Source organism: Octopus bimaculoides, chromosome 2, assembly GCF_046866305.1.
Source record: "Octopus bimaculoides isolate indiv1 chromosome 2, ASM4686630v1, whole genome shotgun sequence".
Classification (NCBI taxonomy): domain Eukaryota; kingdom Metazoa; phylum Mollusca; class Cephalopoda; order Octopoda; family Octopodidae; genus Octopus; species Octopus bimaculoides.
In genome coordinates this window covers 88,688,930-88,714,992 of record NC_142929.1, presented here as the reverse complement: position 1 = coordinate 88,714,992, position 26,063 = coordinate 88,688,930, and the positions used below count along the sequence as shown (strand labels likewise).

The following is a 26,063-nucleotide window of genomic DNA, read 5'->3' as shown; positions in this document are numbered from 1 at the left end:
GCTGACTGTCATACAACATAATGTCACTCCCATTGGTCTTTGTTTTATCTGTGAAACTCAGCACTAAGATCTGAGTTCATTACATTTTTCTATATCTTTCTCAGTCTTCATATTCCATAGCTAACCATTATCAATATGATGCATCCCTTGTTTTAAATCCTTTTCATACTACCCCTCCCAAGACATACCCTGGTTTTATGACACAAACTCCCTAAAGTGAACTAAATCAATATCTGCTATCAATATTTCATTGTTCCAAACACCTGCTTAATAATGACATTGTCATTATTTCAAAAATTTATTTAAACAAAAGCAGTGTATTTCAGCAAACATATGATAACATAAGAGCTAATCAGCGTCCATAGTTCATTCACAACACAAGTCTATATTAGAGTAGTAATTTTTGCAACACAGTGTGGTTGATGCCTTATGCCAAGCCACTAGTTTTATTACTTGTGTTGGCTTTTCATGCAGATTAACATTATACATCTAACACATCAAGTTCACTTCATTCCTTTCCAGTTTCTACTTATTGTCTCAATGGGGTGTATAACATGCTGTCCTCTTCAACAGCATGAAGACAATAACTACACAAAACTATATTCTTCAGGGGATCATTAGTCTAATAATGAAAACAAAATGTATATATTCACAACACATCTTCATGACAATAGGTTATAGAATATAAAGAAGGAATTTTTTTTCTTATGTTTTAGTTAGGAGTGGAGAAGGCAAAGTCCATGACTCTTTATAGACCCTTCAAGACTTTTGGGAGGGAGAAAGCATCCTCAAACTTGAGAACTGGCCCAAATGCTTGCAATAAACTGGACTCTGCTGAAAGTAACCCATTCAAGGTGATGTTAAATGGGGAACTAGGTTAAGTATACCACCCAAGTAAGCCATTGTTGAGTTTGAATTCAGAACACAAAGAACTTGAACAAATACTGGTTTCAACAATGTACATCACAGATTGGTATTATTTTTTTATGGACTCTAAAAAGAAGAAAGGCAAAGTTGACCTTGGTGAAATTTGAATTCAGAGCACACAGGATCAGAACTAATACCATAAGTCATTCCATCTGACACTCTAACAACTCTACTGGTTCATCACCTACAGTATTGATAATATTAATGAAGATTTCATTAGCATTATTATTAGTAAGCACAAGGTTATAGATTTGATGAAGAAAACAGTTGATTAAATAATCTCTACTTAATGTGATGTCTCTTATGATTTGGTAACAGTTTACCAGCGATCAAAGATAATCTTCCATCAAAACCAGCTTTGTACACAGTCTCAACAAATGTCACTATCTTTATAGCAACCAGCTTTGGCCAGTTTGAATACAATAGTTAAAAGCAATCAGATAACCATTAATTTTATGACTAACCCGTATAGGATTGTTATAGGTTTGAGAAGCTCTTTCACTGAAATTAAACTGGTTTGTCAATTTTCCTTTTGCTGGTGATGCTACAGGTTCTTCTGGTGTTATTACCTGAAATAAATGAATAATCTTGGATGACAAGAATATTATGCATTGTTAATAGTTAGTAGCTATACTATAAAATGATTTGTTTCCATTTATAGCTAAATATTCGACTGAAATGATTAAAGCATATTAGTGATACTTATTTCCTGTGGGAGTGAAGTACAGGAAAAGCAAACTAGACTCCAAAGTAAATCAAACATAAAAACAAGATTTAAGTAAATACTGTAATTTATAAAGCTGCTGCTTTGACCATCTTCACTATATTGGCAGTACTCTGAACCAATGAAGGAACTGTTATGTGGTTTGCTCAACCAGCTAGAGATAACAGCTAAATATCTTTAAAATCAGAGCTCCTTTGAATTTAAAAAAAGGAGGATAAATTTGAGAATGTAGTTTAGAAACATTATGTCTGAAGAAAAAAAAACTGGTTCAAAAAATATCAACAAAAGAAAATAAAGCAATACAATGCAAAACATGAAAAACTGAGGATGGGTATAAATTTTTAAAATTTTAAAGAAATTAAAGGAAATTTGGAGAATTTTAGAAGTGTTCTGAGAAAATCAGAGACCAGAAAAGTAGATAAACAACAATTCTATATAAATAGAAACTATGGAAATAAGTAAAATTTCGAAGGAAGATTTGAGGTGAACAAAAATCAAAATAAATAATCTCTCTCTCATTCTCTCTTTCATTCTCTTTTTCTCTCTCTTCTATGTGAGTGTATGTGTAGGTGTGTGTTTGTTTCACTTTGTTTTGACATTGTGTGATAGTTATAAACAAGTTTCACCATCAGACAAGCAATGTCCTTTGTTTTCAGTCTTACTTGAAAACATAACCAACCACGTGGAAATATTATCATAGCGGGAACCAAGCAAGGGTTGGCAACAGGAAGGGCATCCAACCATAGAAAATTTGCCATAGAAAATTCACCATAGAAAATTCGCACACATACAAATTATTATTAATCAGTAGCAATTGCAAAGGGACGCAAGAGCCAAGGGCTTCATGTGAAGTCTGCAAATTAATAGCGGTTTCAAATTTTGGTACAAGGCCAGCAATTTTTAGAGAGGAGCTAAGTTGATTCCATCAACCTCAATGTTCAACTGGTCCTTATTTTATTCCAAAAGGGTGAAAGACAAAGTTGACCTCAGTAGAATTTGAACTTATAACATAAAGCCAGACAAAATGCTGCTAAGGATCTTGCCCAGCTTGCTAACGATTCTACCAGCTCACTGCCTTGCTCTGCCAATTAACAATAAAAAATATATATGCTTATCTTTTGATTTTTTTTTTCCTGCTTGTATCATCAAATACACACACACATACACAAACATCATCATCATCATCATCATTTCCATGCAAGCATGGATTTGACTGTTATTAAAACATCATTATTTGTCTTGATGCACTTCATCATCATCAATGCTAATCCTTAACTGTCTTCCAAATATGGTATTTTTATTTCTCTGAATTTCATATCAAAACAAATGAAACAATAAAACTATGGAATGTATTGTCCCACTTGATACATAAACATCTATCCATCCACTTTTTCCACTCACTATTCCTAGGAGGGTTGTAGGGAGTAGAATCCTAGTATACCTCCTCCATAGGGTCCTATAAGAAACAACGCTTATTGCATTTTTCAGCTGGATTCCCTAATGTGACCAACTGAAACTATGGACATTATCCAACCATCTTAATCTTGGTCTACCCCTAGGTCACCTTTCGCTTGGTACCTCTTGAAGAAACTGTCTTACGATCTATTCCTGTGACATTCTAATCACATGTCCATAGTAACAGAGCAGTGATCTTTCAATGCGGAGGTGTAGCAGTTCAGCCTAGAGAGGCTTCTTCCAGATCTCCAAACTATACATCCTGTCAAGCAACATTACTCAAGAGATCTGTTGTTCAAATGCTGTCAACATGAAAAAATATGGTAACACACACACACAAACACACACATTTACAAACACACCCACACCCATACATCTATAAAACATAAAAAAGATCCCCTTGGGTCATGAACGATCATGGAATTGCACCTAGAAAGTTACCCTCAGAGGCATAAGTCTGGGCAAGGTTGTTTATGGAAGACCAGCAGTCACCCATGCATACCAGCCTCTCCTCTCCCTGCCACTGATTTTATCCAAGGGAAAGGCAAAGGCCAATACAGCTCGTCCCCAGTCATGTCACAACTCAGTTCTACAGCTGAGTAGACTGGAGGCAATGGGAAATAAAGTGTCTTGCTCAAGAACCCAACACACAACCTGGTCCAGGAATCAAACTCACTACCTCATGATTGTGAGCCTGGTGCTCTAACCACTGAGCTATGTAGTATTTTTCTACTGTGGGGTTTACCTCAAAATTCTCTTTTGCAGAATCTCCTTCAACGCTTTCATTTCCTTCTGGTGTAGATTTATCTTCTTCATTAACAGCAGTTTCAGAAACCACAGCTGAAAGAAAATTAGGTTTTTCTTTTTAGTTTTTGTTTTGTTCTATGTTTAGATGTTCAAATTTAAGACTCTACATTTCATTAACTCTCATTCCATCACACACACATATGTTTAATTAAAGTTTTTTTTTCCTTTTTACTTTCCAATTTCAATCAAGAGATTTTCTAAAGAATTTTAAATCATAGACAATGAACAAGGTAAGCTATTATTGATGCAGTAGCTAGGGGCAACTACTACAGCTTATGTCATAGGAAACAGAATGGAAAAAAAAATTTAAAGCATAAACCAGTTTTATACATTCACATAGTATGAGTCAAAGAATTTAACATTTTAAGTTGCTGTTGTTGTTGTTGTTACTACTACTACTACTACTACTACTACTACTACTACTACTACTACTACTACTACTACTATCATTATTATACTTATCATGATTCTTCTTCTTCTTCTTCTTATTATTATTATTATTAATATACTTTTTTTTATTATCATTACAGACAGAATTTAATTTTTTTATGGAAACCTCTTTTCAGAGTGGAGTTTTGCAATTGGTACTTGGCAAGACATATAGAAGATGCTCACTTTCCAACAGTAGGAAGCTAGCAGAAACAAAATATTTAATGGCATTTTTTCTGATTCATAAACTTTCTGAGTTCAAATTCCACTGAAGCTAACTTCATCTTTTTGGTGTCTATAGTAGACAGGATTGCTATTATTCAGTAGTCTTATTTTTATCACATGCTTTCACTGCACTACTGAATGCAGTTCTGTGTGCCTTGGGTATGTGCTATAGTTTGTTTTGGTGCTGTTATTTTCACTGTATTAAAAGTGTTTTCTGTAGGATGTGCACAGTGCCTAGTAGTGCTTTTGTCTGAGTGTTATTTATATTCATAAATCCTGGTGCTTTTGTTATGTATTTGTCTGAATGTTTTTTTAATCATGTCCAATGCATCTACCATTATTGGGATTGTTTGTTTTTAGGCTCCACATTCAGGTTATCTCTATTTCTAGATCTTTGTATTTTGAGAGTATTTTGTTATCTGCTGGGTTTAATACATCAATTAGAAAGCATTTTTTTTTCTTGATGATCTCTGACAACTATGTCCAGTCTATTAGCCTTGATTTCTCTATCTGTGTGTATTGGCATATCCCAGAGTATGGTTGCTTTGTCATTTTTTGAGATCTTTTCTGGGGTATATCTATACCATCTTTTTCCTGCTGTCATAGCTTCCAGTGTATATAGGTCCCATCTCTGTCATGTCTGTGAATATATTCTTTCTTAGCCAGAACTGAACCGCTAGAGACAGTATGATTTATTGTTTCTTCCCCATCACCACATATTCATATTATGTTTTTGGTGATTTCTGGTTGTATTGCAATTAAAAACCCTTCAGTCTTTGCTTTGATTCTTGAGCTTCTCAACAATTCTTTACTTTGTCTATTTCTTTTCTGTTTAGCATGTCCCAGTATTTGTAATGTAAGGGCTTTTCTTGCCATCGTTTTATCATGGTATTTTGCTGTTCCAGTTTCAGTTTGGATTTCAGTTGTTTTACAGCTTTTGTTTCTTCTTTTTTTTTCATAGCTGTCAGATACAATGACTTCTTTGTTGTATTTTGTAGCTTCCTTAAAGACAGAAAACAGTGTTTTGTTTTGTTTGTATTTTGTACCAGTTTCCTTTGCTTCTGAATTAGATATTTCTGTAATCCTATGATGGTTATTTTATAATAGTTTTGTAGTTGTATAAGGCCTGTATTATCTTCAATTCATTGTGCATATACTCTTTCTATGTCAGATTTTGGGTGATGCATCCTAAATTCTTTCATTATTTTTTCTTTGTTTTCCTGTCTAGTTTGGTTAGTTCATTTAGAGTCCAAATAAGGATATTGTAACTGTAACTTATTACCAGGGAAGCCAGAGTGTTGATACCTATTATCATGTTTTCTGCATTGAGCTCTGTTTTAAGTATTAATCTAACTTGTCTATGATATTCCTTCCTTATCTTCGCTTTTATTTGTGTGTTGTGCCATGTCTGGATCATTGATTCATAAGTATTTGTATGTCTGGCTTTGGTCTCATTCTCTTATTTTATTTGCTTTATCTAGTGGGATATTGTTACTCTTAACTAGTTTTCCTCTTTTCAAAGTTGCTTTGGCTCATTTTTCTAAGGTAAATTTCATGTTTATTTCTTTGTTAAATCTATGCACTGTCTGTAGTAATGTTTCCAGTTGTTTATCCTTTGCAACATACGGTTTTAGATCATCCATATACAAGAGATGGTTGATTGTTTTTCTCTAGCATTTGTAGCCACATCCAGTTCTGCTTAGCATGTCAGTTAAAGGCATCAGTGCCAAGCAGGAAAGGATTATTATTATTATTATTATTATTATTATTATTATTATTATTATTATTATTATTATTATTATTATTAATATCATTATTATTATATAAGGTAGCGAGCTGGCAGAATCATTAGTGCACTGGACAAAACGCTTAGCAGTATTTTGCCCGTTGCTATGTTCTAAGCTCAAATTCCACCAAGGTTGTCTTTTTCTTTCATCCTCTCAAGTTCAATAAAATAAGTACCAGTTGAATGCCGGGCTCAGTATTTTCAACTCATCCCCTCCCCCAAAATTGCTGTCCTTGTGGCAAAATTTTAAACCATTATTATTATTATTATTATCATTATTATTGCGTGAGAGACCAGTGCATGCCATCAAAGTGTTACTGAGGTACAAATATACAAAGCTCAACATACCCATCATGACTACCCATCTGATAAGGGTATACCAGGCACATGCATCACAACCATATGTGCGCAACATGGTGATCTCATATCAAGATAAACAGCACATGACCTTGCAGGTGGGGCCCAGTTAGAATTTTCTTCAAGTCGAGTAGCCCATTCCACTCAAAAGTTCACTGAATAAAGTTCGTTTAAAGATGTTGAATGAAATACCCATGTTTCCAGAGGTGAATAATTCAAACCCCAAAGAATTTCTCTCAACACATGGCTATGATGCTCCCCACTACTTCTGCTTGTGATCAGAGATGCACATATCATCAGCCACCAAGGGACATGCTTGACTGGTTAAGATCAAGCAACTGACAAGCAAATGTGTGGTACTGAGCAGAATATTTGCTGTAGCCCATCTTTTATACCAAGACAAAACATGTGCATGGTCACACTTCTAATCAGTTAAGATCAGAAGTTATGAGAGCCAGTGCCTGGTACTGCATCAGGGCATTTTTATTATTATTATTATTATTATTATTATTATTATTATTATTATTATTATTATTATTATCATTATTATTTTTATTATTATTATTATTTAAGGTGGCGAGCTGGTAGGATGATTAGCATAGCAGGCGAAATGCTTAGTTCTATTTTGTCTGTCTTTATGTTCTTGGTTCAAATTCTGCCAAGGTCAACTTTGTCTTTCATCCTTTTGGGGTCAATAAATTAAGTACCAGTGAAACACTGGAGTCAATATAATCAACTAGTCCCCTCCCCCAAAATTTCAAGGATTATTATTATTATTATTATTATTATTATTATTATTATTATTATTATTATTATTATTATTATTATTATTTATAGGACAGAGGTAACTCCTCCAGAAGATATAGAAGCAAAAAAAGAAGAGTACCATCGTTATCAAGTGAACAATATTTTGACATCTCGTGTGTCTTCCATGGGTTCAAAAAATAAACTTATCAATCTACTTCATTTTGGTTAATATTTGTAGGATTGAGGTAACTCCTCCAGAAGAAATAGAAACATAAAAAGAAGAGTGCCATTGTTGTTATTATTATTATTATTATTATTGTTCAGTAGTTTTATTTTTATAACGTGCTTTCACTTCACTACCGAGCGCAGCTCTGTGCGCCTTGGGTATGTGCTGTGGTTTGCTGTGGTGCTTTTATGTTTACTGTATTGAAAGTGTTTTGCGTAGAATGTGTGCAGTACCCAGTAGTGCAATTTTCTGTATGTTACATATATTTGTAAGTCCTGGTATTTTTGTTATGTATTTGTCTGAGTATTTTTTAATTATACCTAAGTATTATTATTATTATTATCATTATGGTGGTGAGCTGATAGAGTTGTTAGTATATTGAACAAAATGCTTAGTAGCATTCCTTCTAACTCTTTACATTGTGAGCTAAAATATTGGAAAGGTTGATTTTGACCTTTCATCTTTTTGTGGTCAATAAAATAGGTACCAGTTGAGCATGTAGGAGGATGTAATCGTTGAAACCCCTTTCACTGAAATTTTCTAGATTTGTGCAAAAGTTTGAATCCATTATCATTATTAGTGATGATGTCAGGGCTTTACTCTCATTCATTGCAGCAGCTGCAGGCTGGAAGAGGCTTTGTGGAAGGCCCCACACCAGAGGCTTGACATCACCTTAGAGGATGCAGAGGGGCTGGCACAGGACTGCCAGTGATGCAGAGCACTGGTGGACCTGGTCAGATCTACACATGATGGCATTTTTGAGACTACTAACCTGGGATGACCCCAGCCCCATCAAGCAAAAACATGAAGCAAGTAAGCAGCAAGCAATCATCATTATTATTAGTTGGCAATAAAGGTTGTGACCTGGCAGAAATGTTAGCATGCTGGGCAAAATGCTTAGTGGTATTTCGTCTGGCTTTACGTTCTGTGTTCAAATTCTGCTGAGGTCGACTTTGCCTTTCATCCTTTCAGGGTCGATAAATTAAGTACCAGTTTCGTACTGGAGTCAATCTAATCGACTTCCCCACCCCCCGCCTCCCCAAAAATTTCGGGCTTTGTGCCTAGAGTAGAAAAGATTATTAGTTGGCAATATCAGAGAAACAAAAGAGAAAATACTGAGCTGGATTCAATTACATTCTTTTATATTATGAGTTCACACTCACCAACACCACAGATGAATTTGCTTTTCATCCTTCCTTGATCAATGAAATAAGTACCAGTCAAATACTGAAGTCAATTTAATCAACTAAACCTCTCCACTAACATTTCTGGCCTCATACCTCTGTTATAAAGCATTAGTATATGTTGTCTCTGACATACTTGCATCATCATCATCATCATCATCATCATCATCATCATCGGAATCATCATCATCATCATCATCATCATCGGAATCATCATCATCATCATCATTATTATTACGAAGGTGGTGAGCTGGCAGAATCATTAGCATGCCAGGCAAAATTCTTAGCAGCATTCCATCTGTCCTTATGTTCGCAGTTCAAATTTCGCCAAGGTCAACTTTACCTTTCATCTTTTCAGGGTCAATAAATTAAGTACCAGTGAAACACTAGGGTCGATGTAATCAACTAGTCCCTGTCCCACCAAATTTCAGGCCTTGTGCCTTTAGTAGAAAGGATTATCATTATTACTATTATTAGGATGGTGGATCCACAGACTCACAAAAGTGTTGGAAAAATTGATTGTAATATTTGTTGCATCTCTTTGACAGTCAAACAAACTGAGGTATGCAGTGATATGTTCGTTGCTTTAGAATAGGACAAAATTATCTTCATAAGATTTGAACTATTGACCTCATGTGATATGATGTAAATAATCCTTGTTAAATTACTGGATTGTTTTAATCAACTACATTATGCCCCAAAATGAGTGGCCTGCTACCTTTATTAGAAATATATAACCTTGCATTTTGTATCAAAACCATTTTATTTAATATAATTCAAGACAGAATTCCTGAAGAGCTGGGAAAGCCAGTAATTTCTGAAAGAGTGCTTGTTTAAAGGTTTTGTATTTTTTGATGGGTGGGTAATTGAGAAAATAAGTTTGGTAAATACCATCTGGAACATTCATTCGCATAAATTGTCGCCTTGCTTCATCGGAATCTTTATGGATGATGTTACCATCAAGAGTGAAATGGACAGCCAGTTGATCAACAGTTGAGATTGGTTTATACTGTCTTTCCTAAAAAGTGAAGACATTTATTATTATATCAATAACTAAATAATGATTTCATTTATTTATCAAAGTATATAATTCACATATGATGGGAATATATGAGGAAATATCAGTTCATTATTACCATCGTTAAGTCCATGTTCCATGGTGGCATAGGTTACATGGTTTGATAGGATCTGATGTGTCCAAAGACTCCATATTCACCTGTATCTGCTTTGGCTTGGATTCTGTGGTTGGATGTGCTTCTTAATGCTAACTACTCTACAGCATGGGCTGGGTGTTTTTTATATGCTACCTGCACTTTTGAAGTTACCACACAATTCACAGGAGTGTGAACCCTGGGGGTGTTAGGAGCTCACTTTGATGCTAGGAAATGAGGGGATTACTATGAGGGTGGCGGGGGAAAAGCAGCTTCTTGTAGAGGGATCTGCATGGCTATCACATCTAATATGGGAAAGGGAGACAGAAAAAAGAAAATGCTCAGTAGGAGCTGCAAGAGATAGATAATAGTGATAAGATGCCCAGGTTGTTCCTTAATGTACAAAGTGATTATAAGAGCATGGATGGGAGAGCAGTTCACAAGACTGTATGGGAAAGAGAATGAGGGGATAGGGGGATGACTGAAAAATGGGTAGGGCTGAAGAGTGGATAAACAAAGAGCTGGAGAAGACAAAAGGATACAGAAGAGGGTAGCTGGGGGAGGGAGTGGTAGGAGCAGTATTCTATTAGTCAATTTGCATAACTGTTAAGTTACAGGGACATAAACACACCAACGCTGGTTATCAAGTGGTGGTGGTTGTGGGACAAACACAGTTACAAACACACACACATAGATACACACACACACACATACACACACGTGCACACACACACACACGTGCGCACACACACACACACATGCGCACGCGCACACACACACACACACACACACACACACACACATATGACAGGCTTCTTTACCAAATCCTCTCACAAGGCTTTGGTCAGCCTAAGGCTATAGAAGAAGATACTTGCCTGCACCTATATATATATATATATATATATATATATATATATATATATATATATAACAAATACGGATAAGGGTATATTAAATAGCATACAAGATAAATTCTTGAAATTTCTGCTTCCAGAGAAGTTAGATCCATCACTTGGTAACAGTTGGTAGTAATTCCAAATGAGAAAATATTTAAAAAAAAAAACATTAAGAAAAAGACAGTCGGGTTGTCTGAAGACAAGAGGACAACTGTGGACATGTGTTTCTGTCTCAATAGGTGTCATCAGCACAGCAATTGTCCCACCTGATCTTCAGCAGGCAGGATGGGAAAATTTGATTTATACACAAAAGACTAGAATTCATTTATGGCCAAGGTAATTTGGATAAATAAAATGAAAATGTGCCAAAAGAACTCAAAGCACCCAGTGGCATGTATTTGAACAAGAAAGACAAATAAAGAATATTAAATAACATACAATATGAATTCTAAAGTTATTGAAATTATCTCTGCTTTTAAAGACAGCAAGTTAATTGCTTCATGTCAATTGCTACCAACTTTAAATGAGAATCAAGGATTCTCCAAAATGACCGTACCATTAAAGAAAAGACAAAGACACACACATACATATGCACACACACACACACACATGTACACACACATACATACACACACACACATATATATACATACATATATATATGCATATATGTATGTATATATATGTGTATGTATGTGCCTATGAGTGTGTGTGCATGTGTGTGTGTGTATGTATATATATATATATATATATATATATATATGTAGATATATGGATACATACATATTTGTGTGTGTGTGTGTGTGTGTGTATTTGAAAAAGGAAAAGAATGACTACTGGTAGTTCTAATCAATTAAATTTTTTAATAATATAATTTTACAGTTTGGTTTGTAGATCTAGTAAGTTCTTTGTTAACTTCGGTGGAGAGATTTTTTAAGTTCACATATACATTGGGGGGAGGGGATTAGTGAAATGGTAGTGTACCTCCAAGGGTTGTTCTTCTTTTCAACAATCGAATGTGTGTATGTATATATATGCATGTATACATGTGTGTGTGTATGTATGTACATATATATATATATATATATATATATATATATATATATATATATATATATATATATATATATATATATACATATGTGTATATGTATGTATGTATATATGCGTAGCCACTACACATTCTTTATTTTCTCTCCTTGTTTCTTTCTGTGCTCCTTTCTGTGGAAGAGCATAGGCTTGAAACGTTAAAGATTTTTCACTTTTAACTAATACATCTGTTTGTTGTCAACACCACCTGTCTTCGTCTTTTGTTTTTGTGAATTCTCTCTATATGTATATATGCCTGTGTATATATAAATATATATATGTATATATGTATGTATATGTATGCATGTGTGTATATGGGTGTATAGGAGAATTCATGAAAAAACAACAGACAAAGACAAGTGGTGTAAACAACAAATGGATGTATTAGTATAACGCTCGGGAATAGAGAAAGTCTTTAACGTTTTGAGCCTATGCTCTTCAACAGATGGAACACAGAAAGAAACAAGGAGAGAAAAAAATATAAGTGTAGTGGTCAGCGATCTATCATGGTGAATGCCAGACAGAAGGATCAAACAGGCGAGTTGAGAAGAAGGGGAGATAACAAAAAAGTAGTGATCCCAAAACGAAGGTGCATGTGTGTGAGAGAATGCTGATGATCTTAAGGTTACTTTTTGTATGTTTATATGTAGGGAAGTAAATATGTGAGCTAGCATGATCTCCCCCACCTCCCCTCCCAATATAAGAAAATACATTTCTATTAACAAACATTTCAAAACTAACCTTATTTCTTTCTCTCTACTATCATCACTTTTTATCAAAAGACACCTTATACCTCATTAACCTCTACCCCTACCCCCCAGACACACACCTAAATTCAGCTATAAAAAAAGAATTTGAAAAACATCTGACCATTATATTTTTACCAAAGGTCAACTATTCAAATGAAACCAGCTGGAGGACACTTTCGAAAGCCCTTCATAAAACACTCCTTAAACACCCCACCACCTCCCCACTCCACTTTCAATCAATTACCTTGTTTCTACCATTCACTATTTTCTTTCAACTCTTGTTCATCAACACTCCTTCACTCTCACACTTATTAACAAACCCCAACCCCACCACAGATACACCCAAATCTCTTAAATATAGAATGACACAGCACAACAATACCAGAGATCAGTTTTGTCAACTGCCACCCATGAATGCAAGAAAGTTCTCCAGGAAAGTTAACAAGGAACCTTTAAAAAATCTCCCCACCAAAGTTTACAAAGAACTTACTAGATCTACAAACTAAACAGTAAAATTATATTATTAAAAAATTAAATTGATTAGAAATACCAGTGAAGTCATTCTTTTCCTTTTTCAAATATACCTAACTGTACCAAGGATTTCACACATTTTCCTATATATATATATATATATATATATATATATTTATTTAGACACACACACACATTCACACATATGAGGGTTGGCTGAAAAGTTCATAGTCTGACCAAGATACTCTCGAGAGTGAAAATATTAATAGTCCATAGAAGCACTCTTTGATTTTGATCTGATTGGCATGCTAGTGAGTGAATTTGGTAAATGGAAATTGTATGGAAGCCCAGTGTGTGTGTGTGTATCAGTGTTTGCCCCTACCCCCACACCACTTGATAAGTGGTATTACTTTTTGCTCTTAACTTAACAACTTGGCACAAGAAACAAAAGAATAAATACCAAGCTTAAAAGTAAGTACTCATATTGATCTGTTCAATAAAATTCCTTTGAGGTGGTGCTGCAGTATGGCTGCAGTCCAATGACTGCAACAAGTAAAAGATAAAAGACTGGTTTGACACAGGTAATTTTTCACAGTAAATCCTGGTGCCTGTCCTCTCATTAATTAAATTGAGATAATATAAATCCTGTAAAACACAGGCACATATGGAACTTCAGTTAACAGAAGAGTAGTAATTATTGTGATGTGACTGATACCATTTTGCTTGTCTCAGCAGTGACACAAGTAGATGAGCTACTGTATTAAGGGAGCTTCTACCTGGTAATTGACCAGCTAGAAATAGCAAACTAATTTCCTACAAACCAGATCCTACCATCTTAAAATAATGTACATTGAGACATGCTGGAAAAAGACAGGAGGATTGTTGCTAAATGCCTTTTATCACAGGTCTGTTATATCAAGACTGACCTGGGACTTAAAAAGGAAACCACAACAGACATACAGAAAAATACTGGATTGTGGAGAGATTGTTACATTACTTGAAATGATGGATATGTGGGCTATGTTTATACATTTGGTTCACTACTTGAGTGTCATTATTATTTGATGACCTTCAAGTAGTCAGCCAATGTTCAGGTATGTTGTCCAGTATGACTATCTCTTCAGTCTCTAGGTATATCTGTATACCTGCAGAGGGACACTGCCAGTTACCTGGGGGCCTCACTGATCTAAGGGTCCACTTCTGATCTACGTATACTGTGGCTTGCTGTCAATAAACAAATACTATAAGGCTCAGTGCACTGATTTGCCCAAGGGCTTATAATACCTGTTGCTGTGACTTGTAACTACACATTATAACTGCAACAACTGCAACAAATCAAATTTTCTAAATTTCCTCACAACATTGCAGGAAATTTGTTAGTAATCTTCTATTTTAACAATGTACACAAGAGTTATTTTAATTCCTTTAGTAACAGTGAAATTCTAGCAGTGAAAGAGAGGAGTTATATTAACAATACAGAAACATTGAAATCTACTTTCAACTTTTGAAATTTTTCATCTAGGTTAGAAATGAAATTACAATAAACAGCGAGAGAGCCAAAATTCTAAGAATAATTCTATAACTGGATGGCAACAACAATATGATTGAATTGATTATCAAATCAGAAATAGATAGGAGGAGAAAAAGCAGAACATAAACTTAAGAAAAAACATAAGGCTTCACTAGATCAATATATCTCATTGTTGATAACAAAGACTTTTGGTAAAGAATCTTGGCACAAGAAATCTGATTATATGTTTTAGTAAGAGATGACTATCATCGCAACAACAAAATGTACTTTTGTGTTTTGCTTTGTATTGTTTTTTTCACTTTTGTTTCTCTTTATATCTTTATATTCCATGCAAACTTCTTCCTATAGAATTACTTAGCCTGCTAGAAATAGTAGCCAAATCACACTTCAAAACAAACCCTACTGATTTATAAAAAGGAAGTACATATTGGATAATGTAGTCCTGGATTCACTATGTTGATGGAATAATTATCACTGGAATGTAAACATTTAATCCTGTGTTCATCTGATCTGGGACTAAGTAACAAACAGTAACATCTGGTGGTTTGATGGCCTAGAAAATATATAGCAACAGGGAACAGCCTTTGACCTCTCACACAGAAACACAGACTCCTGTACACACATATATATATATATATATATATATATATATATATACATATATATGTATGTGTGGTGTGGTATGTATGTGTGTGTATGTTTGTATGTATATGTATATAGATATACAGATGTGTTTGTGTGTGTGTGTGTGTGTGTGTGTGTGTGTGTGTGTGTGTGTGTGTGTGTCTGTCTGTCTGTCTGTCTGTATGTATATATTATTGGTCAGCTGTCCATAGGTCAAAAGAAAATCACACTGTAAAACAGAACTTGAGCATTTAAGGCATATAGCTAAATAATTGATCAGAAAGTTAAAATTGGTTTAACATCTACTATTGCACTCGATAATATGGATAACCCATCAGACACGCTGGTTGGAAATACATAACCATTTAAATGCTAGAAGTAAATATAGTCTTGATCAGCTTAGTGATGAAAAACAAAACCAAAAAAAAAAAAAAGATTTAGCTGCTGCCCTCATGGTAGAAAATTTGCTTTGAATTCACAAACTGAAATTTTTAATCACTGCCATCATGACAGAAAATTCATTTCAGAAATGTGGTCTTATTCATTTGCATACTAGATAACAAGAAAATACATACAAGCACAGCTGACCACCTGCTTCAGCCATGGCTGGAATCATATAAGGAGAGGCAACTCTTCGTTACCTCTTAGAAAAGGTACTTTCATTTCATTTTTCTCACAATCAAACAGACTGAAACAATTTTTTATATTTACCTCCAGCTTTAAAGAGGTTATGGATTTCTGGCCAGCATGTAAGATGAATTGTCTATATTGCCTAGTGTAATAGTAGATGCGAAACCAACAATAACTTTTTGTCAAGTTATATGTTTCCATGTAAAAAGCACTGATATTGATGCCACATAAAAGCACCCTGGAGGCCATGGTTGAAGTCAGTGACAATTTTATTGAATAAATTTACTCTTTAGTATTTCAAGATATTGTAATGTAATTTTGGTAATACAGTTCTATATTTAAGAGATGAGGAATTATGTACATTATTTACATTATTGACAGTTAAGGGATACCTTAGGAATGAGAACCCAGGTTTGAAATTTCCCCAAGACACCTGATGAAGACTGGAGGGCATATCAGCTGAAATGTGTTAACAACAAACAAGATGAGGACAAATATCCATCAACTGTAAATAATGTAATTTTGGAAAATATAACTGTTAAAATGAGATGTCAGTGTTATTTTCATTTTTGCGTAATTTAGATGACAATATATTCACTGCACCCTGTACATATAACCTTTTATTGGCCTTGACCATTAATATTTAAGTGCTCCTTCATCTTCTTTTACATCTACACATGTATGTACATACATACATATAAATATGTATGTATGTATCTGTGGGCTTTTTTGAAATTTCTATATAGCAAAATTACTTACAGGGATTTGGGTAGCCCAAAACTACAATAGAAGAAAATTACTAGCAGGGTTTTGGCTGGCCAAAGACTACAATAGAAGACATGTGCCCAGGGGCTTGCACAGTGGGATTGAACCTGAAACTATGTGATTGTGAAGTGAATTTCGTAGCTTACACATCCATGCTTAACCACATAGACATTCTCCCCACCTCAAATGAAGTGTTCACATTTAACATTAATCACATGAATTTTACAAATGTCTCCTAATTTCTCAATATGATTGCAAAAGCTATGCATACACACACTTCTCTTTAGAAAAACTAAACAGATGTACACAATAGAAAAATGACTTAGAACAGAATAAAATACAAAATTACGAAATATATGACGAAATAAATGAAAATTAAATTATCACTTTTTTTTTTTTTATAAACTTACTTTGAAGTTGAATCTTACAATATTTTGTGGTGCATGTGGGTTATTGGCTGTCAAAATGCGAGTAAATTCTTCTTTCAATTCCTTTAATTGTAAAGCACAGAGAACATTAAAAGCAGAATTTGTGTGTTAATAGAAATAATTTTTTAAACAGTTTAATCATACACACATAAACTAATAACATTGACGGATTATCAGAAATTTAATTTTCTCTTGATTACTCTTTTGATTTTTTTTTTTTTGCTAATTTTTGTATTTGTAATTAATTTATTGTCGCAAAAGAGAAATCATTTTTTATTGCCTGACAATGAATATCCAGGCTTAGTAGTTAGGCGTGTTGGACTCATGATCATAAGGTTGGGGTTTCAATTCCAGGACCAGTTGGCACATTGTGTCTTTGAGCAATATGCTGCATTTCACATTGCTTCAGTCTACTCAGCAGAGTAATACAGCCCTTTTCAGCTCTATTTCCCTCTAGCTAGTGTATCTTTAATTTTCTTCATGTGCTGTGAGAGCTGAGAGAATATTTATGTCAGCTCACCAATACAGAGGCACTTAAAACAGCTAGTTAAAAGAATGATACACGCTAGAAGATCATACTCACTAGCAAGTGATGTGTATAACTATTTTTATGGGGGTATCTCAATCAAGGAAATTAATGGACACTTGTTGTTGAATATCTGCAGACAATGACTTTAATGCTACATTTTATTCGTCACACACAATATGTAGTCAGAACTAGAATTTAAATTCAAAAGTAAGATGATCCAATATGAACAAGGAACACTAACTCTGATGCTGGACTGACTTCTCTTGACCTACATTTATCATTTGCAAGTCAGTATATTCATTGTTGTTATGAGTTAGTTAAGTGAAATACTGAGACAGAATGATTGTTACTAAATATAGAAATGAATGCTTCATAAAAATTACTTTTAGCTCCATTGAGTAAATGGCTGAACTCAGTACTGAAAGCTAACAGTTAGGTTGTTAATTTTATAATGACATTACTGTTTAGAGCAATTAGTTGTTCTCACCCCTGTGGTACATAATGCCAACTAGATGGACTGAGAGTTAAGCAACTTGTAACAGTGAAGTGCTGCTGACAGAATATGAACTTCTAACTTCTTGGCCAGTAGGCAAACACTCTTTAAACGTGATAATCTCTGTATCTTAGGGGTAATTAATTATGAACAAATTATTACTGCAATAAGTTCATCTCATTAGATGACTAAGTCAACTACATGTCTTTTAATGAAAAAAAAAAGAACGTATCCATCAATGGGTTATCATATCTACTGATAAAACCAGCAAAAGCTTGGGTTTTCTATTCAGGCTACCAACAAGAGGAATTGAACTCAGTACTTTGAGTTAACAAGGAAATCTCTACATAGACGTTCAATTGGTTGGAAATAGCAGTCACCTCTTCACTCTCAAATCGTCTCATCTTATGAAAAATAACCCTGAAAATATAACCAAGAATGTATTGGACATTGCATCTGAATAAAAAATGGGTTGCAACTAGAAAGCTTTTCACCATGGGTCTGCTCACTCACAGATGGCCTGGAGCTAAACAACAACAAACCACTTACCAGTTTTACCGTATTGCTACTGCCTACCATAGTGGATTGCTTATACCCTTCAGTACCTACTAACATCCAGACAGACTGAGCTATTCAAAACTTAACTGTTTCTACTGTAATGGACACTATGCAGTACCAGTGACAAACTGCTGAACTTTTTGTTGGAGATTCTTTAGACTATTTACTTGGTTTTCCAATTTGTTTTGTGCAAGAATATAAAGAAGACATTACAAGTGAGAGATGTCAACCATCACATATACACAATAGTTTTTTTTATTAGTTTACCAGCAAGGGGAAAATAAATAAAAATTACTCACAGCTTCAGTCAAATAGAGTTGGTCATCCGGCTTCACTAATGTTTTACTCTGCCAAAATATAACCACAAATAGAATATTGAGTGTAATTATTATTGCCCTTATGTACAGGTAAACAAGATACAGCAAGCAGAAAACTATGGGTAATGGAATGCTGAAACAGTGTATGTTGAATTTATAACGGACACCATTAAAAATAGATTCTGAAGCTTCTATAACTTTTTGAGGTTATCCATGATAAAAATTATTGTACAAGCGTATTATTGTCATTTATTAAGTTTTCTGCCTGTTTTTCTATGCCAGCATGAGTTAGTCAGATAAGATATATATTACTGAGGCATGGTTTTACAGCAGGATGTCCCTACCTTCTTTTCATGTAAGAACTTTTCATTCCATTTGTCTTCAAAACTGCAAAGCTCACAAAGGAATTGATAGGGAATGTCAAAAAATATCATTGTTTGTAGCTCAGAGCTTTTTCATACAAAGCACAGAATGTAAATACTCCCCCACCGCTCCCCCCCACATATAAATACATACATACAACCATACATACATACATACATACATACATAATGCATGCATGTATAACTACCTACCTACCAACCTACCTATCAAATACATACATATAGACACACACACACATGCATACATACATACATACAGACAGACAGACACACACATATATACATACACACATGCACACATGCATACATACATACATACATACATACATTAATCAAAGTACAAGTGCATATTTTTTTCAGAATTTTTTTATTTTTAGATGGCTATATATGATATATATATAGAAATTGGTGAGCTACAAGTTTGTGTCAAGCTCCAATGTCAGCTTTGGCATGGTTGACATTTGAGCATATCCTGCCAAAATATGCAACCCACACCAGCATAGAAAACAGATGTTAGATGATCACACACACACACACACACAACAGTTTCTGTCCACTAAATTCATCCACAAGTTGTCGGTCAGCCTGGACTGAATTCAAAACCATGTAATTAAGAAGCAAACTTCTTAACCACATCTAAGTATTTATTTAAATCCATCTACATCTGTCTATCTATCAATAATAAAGTTAAATTTTAATATTGATTTCTACATAATATGACATATATTTAAATTCATGCTCTAGTTGCAATGATATAAGATAGCTATGGGTGTAAATAGAGCAAGAGACATGAAATAATAGAATTAGTATAGATTTTTGTTGACACTCATCCTGAAAATAAGCCCTGGTATGTGTCTGCATGAATGTGTGTGTGTGTGTGTGTGTGTGTGTGTGCACGTATGTATGTATGTATGGGTGTATGAATGTATGCATACAGTGTAAATAAACATATACACATATACACACACACATCTGTGTAGTTATATAACGTAGTCGTAGTAAAAGACGAAGAAGAAGAAGAAGAAGAAGAAGAAGAAGAAGAAGAAGAAGAAGAAGAAGAAGAAGAAGAAGAAGAAGAAGAAGAAGAAAAAGAAGAAGAAGAAGAAGAAGAAGAAGAAGAAGAAGAAGAAGAAGAAGAAGAAGAAGAAGAAGAAGAAGAAGACTTGTTTCATAATGTTAAAGATTTTAACTAAGACTCCAATTTCAATCCATTCTTAATGTTATTGAAAGCATAACATTTGAACTTATTTTGTTATGTTAAAAGATTTCAGTTATCTCATTCAATATTTAACATTAAAAGGAATGTTAAATTTTATATTGTTTCTTTCTGTCATTCTATAGTTAATGATTGTTGATATTTTAACACTCAAATGTCATGACAAGGTGCATAATATTATAGATGACATTAGATATTACAGGTGCCAGTTTGAGACAAAAAATAACTTCACTGACAGGACTCAAACCATGTATCTTTCACAAGCTGGATGAAGGCATTAGTGATTACAAAATAGAGTGTCTGCTTCTCTCTCTGTTGAAATACACTGACTTTGATTCAATTTATTATTAAAACAATGAAAAATTTACTAAAATAACCTTGTCATTCTTAAACTGGTGTTTGCAGCATAAATTAGCACAAAATTTTGATGCTACATTTTAATTTAGATTACTTTAAGACAGAAATTTTGTATCATAAAACCAGTGACATTCTCAGGTGGATTGGCATCAAAAAGGATTAAATCTATTTTGCTGCTATTTTTAACAGTACTGTTTTTGTCTCCACAAGATAATTGGCCAGTTACATTGCACTAACGTAATAATATTATAACTTTATATACTACTGCCCAATATAACAAAGTGCCCTACCTTAATTTGATGTTAGCAGCAGGAAATAATTCTGTGATGTAGTTTTCTAATGAATTAACTGCCAACATCTTTGGTGTAAAATTATATTGGATACACTACATTGTGCTTGCCACTTCATCTTATCAAATTTATTCCCACTAGATAATTCAGTCATCACTTAGTACTTTTAGTAGAATAGACTAATCATTTAACTGCTTTGTTGCCATATTTCTTTTAAGATATACTACATTTGTTTCAATTGATTCTGAAGATAACTAAGAATTTACTAAAATAAGTTTTTCATAATTAAACTGGTGTTTGGAACTTAAATTAGCATGAAACTTTAATTGATAGTTTAATTTAGATCACTTTAATATAGGAAGTTTGTATCACTGTATCACAGAGCCAAAGTTGGTCTTAAGCAGGTTGGCATCAAAAGGTTAAAGAATATATTGTATCATACTTACATGCATCCAGTCTTCTGTATCAGCATCCCCAGTTTCAGTTAAATCATCACCATCCTTCAAAATATGACAACAATTTAAACATTTTACAAAACTTCAAGGAACTGAAAACCTTTACAAAAGTAATTATGAAAAAAAAAGACACAATTTAACTTGTAACTTAAAGTAGCATGTAAGATCACAATTAGCTGATTTAGTATTGTATTGAATATCCAATTAAAAGGCAAGTGTTTCATACCCTGTCACTGGTACTTTGTGGTGTTAGTCGAGACATTTAGCAAGTCATAAGTTGTTTTAATCAGCCTCAATAAAGTAAACCTGTAATCAAAGAGGTTCCATTCATGACTATCCTCATTTTTTTGAGACATGTATTTACCTTGCCTCTGATTTTTTAAGGCATTAAAGTGTGATTAGATGGAAATTTGGCTGATATCTCTAGCAGGTTGGGGCTAGTCTAAATCAAGATTACAAATGCATGTAGCAGTAGGAGTGCTGTAGAACTAATGTAGTTTATTAGCAGCTTGCAGTGCTGGGTTTTATTCCAGCTGTAGGAAAAGCTATTTCTACAGGCTAGCATATTTGCCAAAAAAGATTTATCTCTCACCTGCTTTACATTATAGAAACTGGAGATTCATCAAATAGATTAGCTTTAAATTAGTTAATATGGTAAGTGTCACAAAGAAGACAGAAAGCTATTGTTAAAATAAATCAATAAAATGAGCCAACTCAGAAGGATTTATGTAGTCAATCAACCTGCTAGAAATAACAGCTAAATCTTTCTTAAACTTTTTTTCAAAAAGGGAAGGAAACGTTGGATAATATTGTCATACATACACAATACTCAATAAGTTAAAAGGATGGTCATGGCTAGGACACCTTTAATCAGATTAGTGGTCTTCTCTACTAGGGTGGACCTGGGGGCTAAACCATAAGAAGAAGTCTGCAAAATTTTAAATTTTGTTTTTTAATGGTTTTGTTAGATGAGGAAGCACTGCACCTATAACCATTTCTATGGTCTACAAGACTATGAGAATAAAAGGAGAATTATTCTCAGACCAGGGGCCTGGGCCAAATGTTTGCACTTGAGAGGACTTTATACAAAGCACCCAGCAATCACGTGGTTGAGCTAAACCATGTAATGGATTGAGTTGAAACTATTTCATTTTGTTTATATTTTTAATGCCCTTCATTAAGGCATGGAGCCGGCAGAATTGTTATCTCACTGAACAAAATGCTTAGCAACATTTTTTCCAGCTTTACATTCTGAGTTCAAATTTTGCTGAGGTTGACTTTGCCTTTCATCTTTTTGGGGTTTATAAATTAAAACTAGTTGAGCATGGGTCAATGTAATTGACTAACTACATCTCCCAAAATTTCAGACCTTGTGCCTTTAGCAGAAAGATTTAATGGCTTTAGTAGAAAGTATGGTCACTTCAGCTCTCATTGTCTACTTGCTCTGAAGTCATTAGAGCTGATCACCTGTTGGTGAATACTTCAAATCATGAAATGTTAAGGCATTTGTTGCATACATTACGGAATAAAAGAAATACAAGAACTGGAATATGGCAGAGTTGTTAGAGTGTTAGATACAATGCATCGTGGTATTTATCCCAACTCTCTAAGCTCTGTATTCAAATCATGTCAAGACAAACTTTGCTTTTCATCCTTTCAGAGTCATCATCATCATTATCATCATTTAACATCTGTTTTCCATATTAGCAAGGGTTGCCAATCCAATATAGTGGATTGACAGACCTGTTAAAGAGTAAAGCAAGATGGCTTGCAGTATATCCTCTGGCTCTTTGCATTCTGCTAGCAATACCTTCAATGATACTGGTGCTAAGCATAAGTGACTCAAGACAGTGGCCTTTTCCTTGGATAAACATCAGTGCCATGGAGAGAGCGGAGTCTTGCATATATGAGCAAGAGATAGACTTTCTCAAAAAAAATAAATAAATAATACCTTGCCTAGGCCTACACATTCTTGTGCAAATACAGGATCATATTGGTTTCAGATTTTGACACAAGGCTAGAAATTTCAGGGAAGAGATTTAATCTATTACATCATCCCCAGTGCTCAACTGGTACTTGTCAATCCCAAAAGGATGAAAGGCAAAGTCGACTTCACTGGAATTTGAATTTTGAATGTAAGAATGGACAAAATGCCACTAAGCATTGAGTAAAAACTGTTCTAAGCATAATGATTTTGCTTATTAACACAAAGGAGTACAGTCAATTAAATAGCTATGACTGGTATTGTTAAATTTGTAGCCCTGTGCCAATGTCTTCTAACTGGAAACTGAGATTTTGTGGTTACTGTTATGTAGCTCTGTTCATATAATAAGACAAATTATTCTAATTTCTCCATTTTAAAGAATATATAGAATTCGTTGTGTGGGACTTGGTGTCTGCCCATTGAACAGGTCAGTTGGCTATGTATAAGCTTCCTAGCTGTGTTAATTGATCCATGATTAAGTGGATATTAACATATTTAATGTAGCAATCCAATCTTCAAAATATAAAATATAAAATGAAAAAAAGAAAAAAAGTAGTGAAAAGAAGTATAAGCATTAATGATAATTCTTGCCAAGAAAAACAAGGGAAATGACTCTGGAATCCAAGTTGATTAAAAATTCAATAAGGTCTGCAGCGGGGAGCAAGTTGCTTTAATTGAGTATGCAATTTAATGATCCATAATGATAAGAAATTCTCTTACACCAGAATATGTGTGTGTGTGTGTGTGTGTGTGTGTGTGCGTGTGTGTGTGTGTGTGTGTGTGTGTGTGTGTGTGTGTGTGTGTATACACACATATATATAGGTTGAAAATATGTGGAAAACATATATAAAAAGTGGAAGAGAAATGCCTTCATTTCATATAGTTTAATATCTTGTTATAAAGAAATTTTTTTATATAAATACATATTTTATGGATGTCATGAAATCCAACTGGTTTTCGCTATTTAAATTAGCGAAATAAATATCTCATTCAATCTAGCAAAAAGGATCTGTACAATTGCATCTAATGCAACCACTTGGGAACTTTTCCTACAAGAACTCAAAATAACACTCACTGAATGTCAATACCTACCTGCACTTATAGACCATGGAATTAAACATGCTAAGAAATTGGACACAAACACACTAAGGACAACAAAACAAAACACCACACCTCACTTTAAACCACTCCCATATATATCAACCCACAATCCCAGAAACAATGAAGCATACAACACAATTATACAAAATCTCCTTCTGCTCAATCAAGACCTGAAAATGAACAACATCCTAAATACACATAAACTCCTCAAACGCAAAAGACAACACAAATCACTTAAGAGATTCCTAACAAGTGCAAAACTATACTCAATACATACGGTACCAACAGTTAAAAAATGCAGATGACCTAATTGTGGTACATGCCCATACCTAACTGAAGGCTCAGAATTCCCATTCCAGCAAGGAGAAAAATTCTCAGTTAAGACTAACTTCACATGTACTTCCCAGAACCTTATCTATGTCCTAACCTGCTCAGGTTGCGGCCACAATTATGTGGGCCAAACGTGCCTTACTTTGAGACACAGAGTCACGCTGTATAAAGAGCAGATTTGTTTTCCTAAATACGGGCAGATAGCCCTGAGCGAACATATTGACAGATGCACAAGAAATAAAATGCTGAATTTCTATAGCTTTCCATTATACCAATGCAAAGATTCAATCTTCTTACCAGAACACCTAAACAAGGAAAACCTGTTCATACAAAAGTACAGACCACACCTTAATATACAAACTTGACTACCTGATCCTTACACATTCCTATTTCAACAATTATACTGAGGTGTTACTTGTCCTCCTTGCCACATGTTTCCCCCCTTTGTCCACTCTCTAGACTCATTCTTACTTTTCAAGCATCCAAAATGGCAAGACCCCTTTGTCACAAGAATTGATTACTTCACAATGCCCCTTGAAAAGCTAATTTAAATAGTGAAAACCAGTTGGATTTCATGACATCCATAAAATATGTATTTATATAAAAATTTCTTTATAACAAGATATTAAACTATATGAAATGAAGGCATTTCTCTTCCACTTTTTATATGTCTTCCACATATTTTCAGCTCATAATTTCACCACGTGGTATATACTGAATCTCCAGTATTTTTCCTATATATATATATATATATATATATATATATATATATATATATATATATATATATCTTATAATAGCAGTTATTGTGATTGTAGTCCTAAGTAAAGCACATTATATATATATATA

At 34.1% G+C, this 26,063-nt stretch overlaps 1 protein-coding gene across 9 annotated transcripts in view; it reads right to left on the bottom strand.

The window, feature by feature from the left end:
• The window catches only part of LOC106875787 (dynein intermediate chain 2, ciliary), an 88,635-nt gene that overhangs the window by 52,622 nt on the left and 9,950 nt on the right, over nucleotides 1-26,063 (bottom strand). For 8 of the 9 annotated variants that reach the window (XM_089347133.1, XM_014924063.3, XM_014924071.3 and 5 more), the window contains 6 exons: nucleotides 21,791-21,844; nucleotides 19,081-19,128; nucleotides 17,184-17,264; nucleotides 9,759-9,885; nucleotides 3,852-3,946; nucleotides 1,392-1,496 (listed from right to left, as the gene is read on the bottom strand). In XM_089347133.1, the coding sequence (XP_089203259.1) occupies nucleotides 1,392-1,496; nucleotides 3,852-3,946; nucleotides 9,759-9,885; nucleotides 17,184-17,264; nucleotides 19,081-19,128; nucleotides 21,791-21,844 (510 nt within the window). Of the gene's footprint in view, nucleotides 1-1,391; nucleotides 1,497-3,851; nucleotides 3,947-9,758; nucleotides 9,886-17,183; nucleotides 17,265-19,080; nucleotides 19,129-21,790; nucleotides 21,845-22,025; nucleotides 22,286-26,063 lie in introns of those variants that run through there. The other variant, XM_089347137.1, reaches the window with a different exon arrangement.